This window comes from Limulus polyphemus, unplaced genomic scaffold (genome assembly GCF_000517525.1).
Source record: "Limulus polyphemus unplaced genomic scaffold, Limulus_polyphemus-2.1.2 Scaffold927, whole genome shotgun sequence".
Classification (NCBI taxonomy): Eukaryota; Metazoa; Arthropoda; class Merostomata; order Xiphosura; family Limulidae; genus Limulus; species Limulus polyphemus.
Genome location: NW_013666537.1, coordinates 360280 through 370642, shown reverse-complemented (window position 1 = coordinate 370642; position 10363 = coordinate 360280). Strand labels below are relative to the sequence as shown.

Below are 10363 nucleotides of genomic sequence, written 5' to 3'. Positions count from 1 at the left end.
CGGGCCCGATATATAGGTGATCATTTCGGTGGAATATGTTTAACGTATATATATATATATAACCGAATAGAAAACAAAATGAAATGATTATTTATAACAGCTGATAAGTAGTATCATAACTGTCATTTGAGAACAGTCTCCACTTTGCCATGAAGAAAATTTATGCCCAGTGAAGTATTTCGTCTTACCAGCGCTTTCAGTTTAAATGAAATTCGATGTGATCATATGTAATTATATATATGTATATTATAAGATAAAACAGATGTATTGGTAGCTAAGATGTATCATAGAAATGATTTGTAGTTTATCGCTGTTATATGTGAGTATGATCAGATGAATGATTGGTCTTACAATATATATATTGAATAAATATTTCAATGGGCACAAACGTGTTTTATATTATATTCTACAGGAAATGAAAATGAAACAGAACTAGCCCAACATTAGATAAAACATGTCCTCAATGTCTTTTTAGAATCATCAGTCTTACAATAGCCATAAACAGAATGTTTAGTTTTTTGAATTAGTGAAGGCCTGATATGGCCTGGTGGTTAGGGCAATCGACTCGCTAGTTAGTTAATTAGCGGTTCGATCCCCGTTACCCAACATGCTCGCCCTTTCAGCCGTGGGTACGTTATAAGGTAATGGTCAATCTCACTATTCGTTGGTAAAAGAGTAGCCCAAGAGTTGGCGGTGGGTGACGTTGACTAGCTGCCTTTCTTCTAATCTATTACTGCTAAATTAGATACGGCTAGTGCAAATCTTATAGCCCTTTTGTAGCTTTGCGTGAAACTAAAAAAAGAACAAAAAAACTTGAACTGATAATAACCTCTGATAAGAAGCAAATAACATTGTAGATCAGAACTGAAAAGTAATTCATAAATCAAATATGTTAAGTCTATATAACAAAATGAGTAAAACTGACTTAGTCCTAAAAGTGAGAAAACTGAAATCTATAATGTCTGCACTTTTTATAGGATCCAAGTGTGAAATATGTAGATTTAGGAGGATCTTACGTTGGGCCCACTCAGAACCGGTTGTTGCGGTTGGCTAAAGAATTCGGTGTTGAAACATATAAAGTAAACGAAGAAGAGGACTTGGTGTTTTATGAAAAGGTAATTTATGATATTTACATAAACGTATAGTATTATATTTATGACTCGGAATAATCAAACGTACTAATATGTCTCATAATGTAACACAGGTCTGCGAATTTAAACTTCACGAAAGTTGTTTTGGTTTTAATAATAGATTTTCCATAATTCAGCTACGCAAATTTCGAAAATAATATTCACTTTTTATCCCGTAAAAAATTTTTACAAATAGGGAAGAAGAAAAACTCTTACTTAGATTAAATAATTAATTAGTTTACCACAATGAACATGTTTTATTATTACGTTTGTTAACAAAAATACAAACAAACTGAAGAAAAGAGAAGAACATTGATTCCAAACGAATATGCATCCTTGTTCATCCTGATTTTTTTTAAATCTACGTCTTTTGGTCTTTCTTTTATGTATTGCACCTGGAGCATCTCGTTTCAATGACCAGCAGTAATCATCCATCATACTGATGTTCCACCTTTCCTGATACCTTTTCTCCATTTCTCTGATGTCTTGATGTGAAACCTTTCCCCTTGTTTTTCGCTGACGGGAAACAGTCAATATATGAGTGTTTTAAGTATCTATGTGGGCAATTCCCAGCTCTTTCAGAAGCGAAACTTAAAGAAGGGATTTTTGTTGAACCTCAAATTAGGAAATTGACTTCGGATGAACAGTTCGAAAGAACAATGAGGAAAGCTGAAAAAGAAGCGTGGATTGCCGTTAAAGATGTTATTGGTAATTTTTTAAGAAACAACACGGGCCCAAATTACGAGAATATTGTCAATAACATGCTCGATAAATTCAAAGAGTTGGGTTGTAATATGAGCTTGAAAGTTCATTTCTTTCTGTCGCCATCTTTGTCTAACGCCTTTACAAACTGCTTCATCAACTCTAGTTTTATGTGAAGTGGAGGTAATAGGACTTTCTTTGTGTCAACCAAACTTTCACGTTCAATGTTTTTCGATCCTGGTATCAGGCTGATTCTGCGTGGCCATTGCTTCTTTATTCAGTGCTGATTTCGTGCTCTGCTGTCCTATTCACACAAAAAACATGGAAACTTTGTATAACCGGACTGTTGACCCAACAACATACAAAGAACTTTTAAGTCTCCACAAAGTAGACAACCATGTTCTTTGTATTTAACGTTATTAAGAAGTTCAAGATTTTTGTACGTTTCCTTCAAGTGAACCGAATGAGCAATAGGAACAGATGGATATATGTTACTGTTGTTACTTTTAGACTTCTTTTGGAGGAATTAATTCAGCAATATTGTTGCAATAAACCAATGAATCTTCTTACAGAAGGTATGGTATAAACTCTTTCTCACGATCTATGTACCAGTAAACTGATGTCCCTGGAGAGAGTAAGTTCATAGTCCGAAGCCTGGACCACAAAATCTCTGAAGAATCCTTTGGAAGGCCCAAATCTCTTACCAAATCATTAAGTTCGCCTTGTGTGAAAAGTTATGGTTCTCCAGACGTTTCAAATTGAAAACAATCCCTATCATCATTTCTATTGACATCAGATTCAGAATCAGATGAAACTGTATCAAGAGTCTCCGGTGGAGTAGGTATAGATACATCAGGTCCATGAGCAACAAGTTTTATAACAGATTGAAGGTTCGGATAAGAAATATCCTTTTTATTTCGAGTGTCGTAGCCTTGCACGTTACATGAGCAAAAATAGTAGTCATCTCCGTGGTTATAGGCTCACGCCAGACCATTGGAATTCCAAAAGGCAAAGACCTTTTCTTACGTTTAGTCCATTGTCTCAACTCTTCGACACAAATGGTGCAAACTTTGTGCGGAGTCCATGACTTGTTTTGGTCCCCAAATGTTATTCCAAAATACATGCAATACGTTTTATGACGAATTATGTAATGTTTTGCCTTTGTTTCTTTACCACAAATATAACAGAATAGGTTTGGGTCATTTACACAACCTCTTGTTGCCATAGCCACGAATAAGTAATATTGAAAAGAAAAAAATAATATCAAAGTACACGAACAAACAAATACTATCCAGAAATGATAGTATTGCAGAACATATCGAGGTTGGATGGAAAGTTGATAGCATAAAAAGGATATTGTAAAATCTTAAGGTAAAGATTAGTCTTGATAGGGAGATGAATACTGGGATTTTTTAAATCTGCAATGGAAGAACTGTAGGCTTAAAAAGCACGTCTAAGTCCAGTACAGATAATTGTTTCAAGTACATTAAAACTCCTAATTGTTGATAAAGGTGGTAAAGAAAATGACTTCGAGCAGTTGGGCATTCTCTAGTTAACTATACAATTTTTTGTATTTAGTTTTTGTGTGAAATACGCCGTGGAATTCGTTTGTCAGATGCAAATTTAAGAATGTAGTGGAGAGAGTAAAAACCCTAGTGGCAGGAACTAAGGAAAATTATTCGTTTCTAATACAGGTGTAGAAGAACATGTATAGAGTTTTGGGGCTTTGAGAATATGAATGTTATTAAGGTTTTATGGTATTATATGAATGTTATTAAGGTTTTATGGTATTATATGAATGTTATTAAGGGTTTATGGTATCATATGAATGTTATTAAGGGTTTATGGTATCATATGAATGTTATTAAGGTTTTATGGTATTATATGAATGTTATTAAGGGTTTATGGTATCATATGAATGTTATTAAGGTTTTATGGTATTATATGAATGTTATTAAGGTTTCGTGGTATTATATGAGTGTTATTAAGGTTTCGTGGTATTATATGAATGTTGTTAAGGTTTCATGGTATTATATGAAACCTGAGATGGTTAAAAGGTACCAAACAAATGGTGTGGAACAGTATTTCAGTCATAGACAGATAAAGCTGTAATAGCATAAAACAAGGTGTACTGGTATGTTTATGACAAATAGAAAATAATTACGCACTGTACAATTTATTCGTCTTTCTTTTGTATTTTCTGTAATAATATATTATACCGAAGATAACTTGCCTATTTAGTTTCAGTTACTCGTTGTTCGTAACACGTGTATGTTTATTACTTGTATGTTTCCATAGTTATTTCCAATATTGTATAAGAACAATACAAAACTAATAGATGTATATAATTTAAATTTATTTTTGAATAGCTTCCAGTTGATATGGAACTATGGTAAGCCAAACTTTATTTTTATTATGACTTAAAATAAAATTATTTCTTATTCAAACAGGGATCCCAGAAAAGATTCAATTCTGTTGACGCACTTCCAAGGTTCTGGAACCCCCTGGTTAATCTAGACCTGAACCATGTTTGGCGTACTATCGATAAAATGGGAGAGGAGGTAATTATATTTGTTCAGTGTAATAAGCTCTAGTGATAATTATTCTATGGATATAGATAAAAACCTTAATTTGTCTTTACACAGAATACTAACACCTAACTAGGTATGTATAAAATAACCAGAAAGAAGGAGGGACAAGTTTATTTTGTTATACAATATTTTCACTTTATTACAGTATACATATCACAGTTTTAAAGGTTTTGGGATTGTTTTGTAATGTTACTTTTGTTGGTATTTCTTATAACTGTATGTTATAAGATTGGTCTTCAGGTACAAGTTCAGCTTAGATTGACAGAAATGTAACAACATAACTTTAAAATATTTCTATGCTACATTACTTAGAATAAGCTGTTTCAATAATATCCCAAAATTTGTAGTTCGCTGCACACTTTGATTAACCATAGTTTAAATAAGCAGAAAGGTGCTAAAAAAATTATGAATTATCTAAACCCAAAATATATTTACGTTCTGTTAGCGTATTTAGCCAAAGTTATAACTATTATATTATTACAAGTTATATCTTTCACAGTAAAAAATATTTGGTTTTAGAACAGGTACGATGTTTCGATCACTGGTGCGATCATTCTCAAGCACACAAGTTTTTTACCTTTAAGACTTGTCGTACCTGTTCTAAATAGTATTTTTCCTTACTATACAAGCTGTAACTTGTAATAAAATAACTTATATTCAGTAAGCAAACTCGAAACAAAAGTAAAATTATGATTAATTCAAAATTACTGTTTTGTTAATGAAATGGGTTACAGGATGTTATGTCCTAAAAGAAGTGGGACTCCTATAACTTATTACGTTGGATATAGCCAATTGCTAATACTAAGTAAATCCGCTTACAAGACCTGCACTTACTAGTTCATAATTTGCTGTAAGATTGTAAATATTGTATTTTCAGGCACGTTGTGTGAATATATAAAGAGTAAAAAAAATAACAAATCGACGTTTGATAATGAAAGGTAAACTCATTATTATTAGTTACAGCTGACTAGTTTTGGTAACACAGTTACCATCATCAGGGCTAAGCTAACGCTTATGTAGTCAATAGCACTGACGATGGTAACAGTTACTGAAACTAGTCGGTTGTAACTAATAATAAAGAGTTTACGTTTTGTTGTGCCAAATGTTTTTTATTCTTAATAAAGATTTGGATATCATTCGATAGTATCTCGGAAGGAAAAGTGTAAATAGGTGAAGAATTAAAGCATTTTAACCTTGAGTAGAATGAATGTTATGACAGAGAATATAATAATTATTGTCAACAGACTAGAGTTAAGTCTTCAAAACAAAAGTTGTATAACAAATACTGAAGGACTTGAAAAAAAAGAAGCCTTTTTGTGATTTACTTATATGATATAAAAACGTGTAACAAATGAATAAAATAAACCAAAACTTAAAAGCACAAATTCGACACTCAGATATATAACCTACAGCTAAACAAGAAAGACCTCGAAGAAGGTAAAATCAATTAAAGAACCCAACAATCGCGGGCAAATGCATGTCTCCGCCACGAAATCCCAACATGGCCAATTTTGACACAAGAAAAATCGTGAATAACACAAAAAAATCTAAAATTGTCTATATCACTGCTTGTGGCCTACAAGAAGGTATCTAAAACGTTTTTCCAATAGGCATGCCCATAGTTTGTGGGTGTGATTATAATGCTGGCGTGGTAATTAGAGACCTTTATTGATAATCTCAGTGTCCCTATAGCGCAGTGGATAGCGCGTTGGTACCGGGTTCGTTCCCCGGCAGGGATGACACCACCATTGCCTGGTCCCAAGTCCAGGATATATATGAAGCGAATTTGAAAAATGAACGAAGCTCATGTATATTCTGTCAAACTTTAGATACCTTCCTGCAGGCTACGAGCAGTGATATAGGCATTATAACACATGGTTATTTAAATTACCTGAAATATCTACATTAGATTATAACATTTGTTTTTCAATTATGGCAGTAAAATAATAATTATATCAGATATCACTTCTTGACAATGAAAATAATGATTTTGAAGCACATTAATTAAAACATAATGGCCTATGTTATAAAAGAAGCTCCACAACAATACGTAGTTGAATAAAACACTAAATCTTGTAGAATAAGGTGTAGCTGTTGATGTCCCGAATCCATTGTCACAAAAATAACGGTAACAAGTGCATCATGTTAATATATTATATGTATCAACCATGTGAGTAAAAGACATCTCACATCACCATTTTAAGAAGCCTGGAAAGGGAAGGAATACCCAGGAACCGATATAACTCAGTGACATGTTGTAAATTGAATGGTTTAAAGGGCTTCACGTTTATTATTTTTTATGATAATGTATGAATTTACTGAGTGGACAGAAGTGACTGCTATACCAGAGTAAAAAGCTGAAACACCAGCACATTGGTAAATTGGCTTCTATTAATGTCTGAAATACCCATATAACTTTACTCTGATGAACAACAGAACTTGGAATAAGTACAATCTGCCAAAATATATAGACTTTGGTGAGTTAGCATATAAAATATAGATAGATTTCTATATATATATATATATAGAAATAGAAATAAGGATACTTACACTCTATTTTTCATACAGACACGTTGCTTGACCAGCATGATGTTAAACAAATCAGTTACGCGTGTGTATAAAAGACAGGAGAAGTGAACTGAAATTTACCATTTCTGCCTATGGTTTATAGATTTATAGCACATGAATCTATTCTTATCAATCCAGTATTACTCATGTTAAGTGAAACAGAGATGGTATTGTGATGAAGGTAACTTATGCAAATCTGGACAAATTGTAACATCTGTTTGATTAATACCACTGACATTAATGAGTTTACTGATGAAAAGCTGAAGCTAACATATGAAATGAAGAACGGATTAACACATGTAGATGCTAACAAACTTGGGCTTTATTGTATCATATGGTATGGTTATATAAACCAAAGAAAATCTAATATATCTTCACAAGTTATATAAGTATTGCACTATACCTGCAAGAACATACTTATTAGCCAAAGCTTGTTTACTATGATTGATTATGGAGAGGCTGTGTTAGAAAAAATAAAGGAAACATATAGGCAATGTACAGACGTAACCTAATTGAACGGAGGGGAACAAGGAATCAAGGACTGAATGAGAATTTCGCAAAATCATGAGGTCTTACTGGTTATAAATCAATGATGAGTGACCCACCAATCATTTTTGTACAATTAAATTGAAGACTGTGTAAAGTAAGTTTGATGATTCAATGAATAATTACAAAATTTAACAATTGTCAATATACTTTTTACGCACTGAGATTTCACTTTAGTAATATTGTTATTTTAGAAATAATTGTAATTGTGATATAATACGATGTTTTGTGTAAGAGTACTTGCTGAGAGCTGTTGTAGGTACGGTCATGTGGATTCTTGTAAATCTGAACGTTACTGTATAATCTCTGGAAATTTATTAAAATATTTCTAGCGTGATAATTTTAGGCTAGAAATATATATATATATATATATAGCTTTGACAGTCTTCTAGATCTTCAGGAGTTAGTTATTTGGAGCGGAGAGTCTGGAGTCTTATAACACTAGAGACCGGGTTTCAATACTCGTGGTAGGCACAAGTTAGCCCATTGTGTAGCTTTGTGCTTAACAACCAACCAACAAAAGTATTTAATAAGTAGTCAACGAGCTATGACTATAACATAAAAAGACCTCTGTAACAGTTAGTTCGAATCATGATCATGTCGAGTAGATTACCCATTTGAACAACTAGTGAAATTTATGAAAATTCTTACATTCAGAGTAGGAAAGTCAATATATATATATACATAACTGTTTTCATTTCATCACTGTCGTTAAACTTTACTCCCCAATAAGGCTTTGAATAATGTATGAATCCCAGAAAGTACTGGTAATATTTTATTAAGAAATATACAAACAAACAGATTTATCGTTTTTCAAATAATGTCTACATAGATTCCAGCAGTTGCTCCTTGGAAAGCCCCTAACGCTGAGAAGTGGGATAGAATGACTGTTCGACAATTTATGGAGGAAACTTGTTTTACAAAGTAATGATAACCACTTCTCTTTCTTGTATACAGTTCTAGTATTTTGTTTCAAAATGCATGCGTTTTAGTCACCATCTTTATAATATTCAATAAGAAAGTCTTAGCGATTACACGGGCCTGCGAATTTAAACTTTATAAAAGATGCTTTGGTTTTAATAACGGATTTTCCATAATTCAGCTACGCAGATTTCGAAAATAATATTCATTTTTTTATCACGTAAGGATTTTTTTACAAATCGGGAAGAAGAAAAAATTGTTACTTAGATCAAATTATTATTTTGTTTACCACAATAAATATTTTTTATTATTATGTTTGTTAACAAAAATATAAACAAGCTAAAGAAAATGGAAGAACATTGATGTCGAACAAACATGCATCCTCATTCATCCTGATTTTTGTGTATGAAATCTACGTCTTTTAGTCTCAAAACTACGTGTTGTGGTCTTTCTTTTACGTATTGCATTATGACGTTTTGTGAAATATATGTACGTGATGGAAAAGATGGATATCATTTTCGGATTCAGCGTACAGAAATTAAAGTAGAACATGTAAAAATTTCAAGACAATAAAACCATCGCAGGCCTGTGTTATCGAAGGATACGTTTAACGGTAATAACATATTCTTCATGCTGTCTGAGTGACAGTACGTTAGGACTAAATTCAGGTTAATTTTCAAATAAAGTCTCGTAACGTAACACAATACAATAAGATATGTATACGTGTAATATTCTTGAAACAACTTTTTTTCTTTATAACCCTTATATCTCACTCAAATTTATTAGTTCGTTACCATATATGACACCTGTCATTAACATTGGATTCCCTCTTTTCAACAAAGTAATCCAAAAATATTCAATTAATTTTTGTGATTTAAAAAACAATTTTCATGATTTATATAAAAATAGTGCTTATAAAAAAAACATAGATAAAAGCTAAGGTTTTGGTTTGTTTTATTTTTATTTCGCCATAGGGCAGCTCAAAGTTTACCTTCTGTTTTGTCTGGAATCATAGTAGCAACCGAACCTTACGAATCATCACTCTTGTGGTTTTTATGGTACGTCAAACAATGCGGGGGCATAAACAGGATTGCATCAACAACAAACGGTGGCCAAGTATGTTAAAATATAACTAAATCTTGTCTACAGGATGGTCGTTATTACATTTGATTTCCTATGATATAAACAAATAAATAACTTGCAAATAAATTTGATCATAAATACAATTACTGTAAACTGTAAAACAGATTCACTAATATATTATTTTTTGTCTAGGAGAGAAAATTCGTTGGTGGAACTCAGCAGATTAGTGAGAATATTGCAAAACGTTTAGGAGGTATGTTAGTTGGTACCGAAGAATACTTATATATGAGAAAAAATAATGACATTTTAACATACTATAATTTATCAATTATAAAATTTTTAGTTATTAAGTATTTCAGCTTTAGAAAAAGAGAGAGTCACAAGCATATTTGAACAATGTTTATTGTGTATGACAAAAAGCTGCAGAAGTATTAAGAAAACATTAATTAACCATAAACTAAACGTTTAGAATATTATATGAGCCAATTACACTGTTTATGCATATATATATATGTCTTTTTTAAAATGAAAGAAACACCAAAATATTGACATGCTATTCCTTTCGGGTTAGTTCTTCACTACGACTTTCAATATTTAAGGAAACAAAGCCTAAAAAATATATTTTGATACGAATTTTACACTTCCTTGTTGATAAATTACGCTAAATTACGTATACTTTAAATACGATGTTGAAACGTTAAATATTTACGTGTTGTTTCTCTGCGAGCAGATCGAGTTCTTCTGAACAAGCCAACCGTTTCTATTAGTCAACAAGAAGACGTTGTGATAGTGAGAACATTAGACGGAGATGAATACCAGGTA

General features: G+C 32.1%; 1 protein-coding gene across 2 annotated transcripts in view; it reads left to right on the top strand.

Annotated features, from left to right (window-relative positions):
* Positions 1 to 10363, top strand: part of LOC106461291 (amine oxidase [flavin-containing] B-like) — a 42957-nt gene that overhangs the window by 17936 nt on the left and 14658 nt on the right. The window contains exons 3-8 of one of the 2 annotated variants that reach the window (XM_013921107.2): positions 978 to 1115; positions 4283 to 4393; positions 8370 to 8461; positions 9433 to 9574; positions 9734 to 9794; positions 10272 to 10360. In XM_013921107.2, the coding sequence (XP_013776561.1) occupies positions 978 to 1115; positions 4283 to 4393; positions 8370 to 8461; positions 9433 to 9574; positions 9734 to 9794; positions 10272 to 10360 (633 nt within the window). The remainder of the gene's footprint in view (positions 1 to 977; positions 1116 to 4282; positions 4394 to 8369; positions 8462 to 9432; positions 9575 to 9733; positions 9795 to 10271; positions 10361 to 10363) is intronic. The other variant, XM_022388161.1, reaches the window with a different exon arrangement.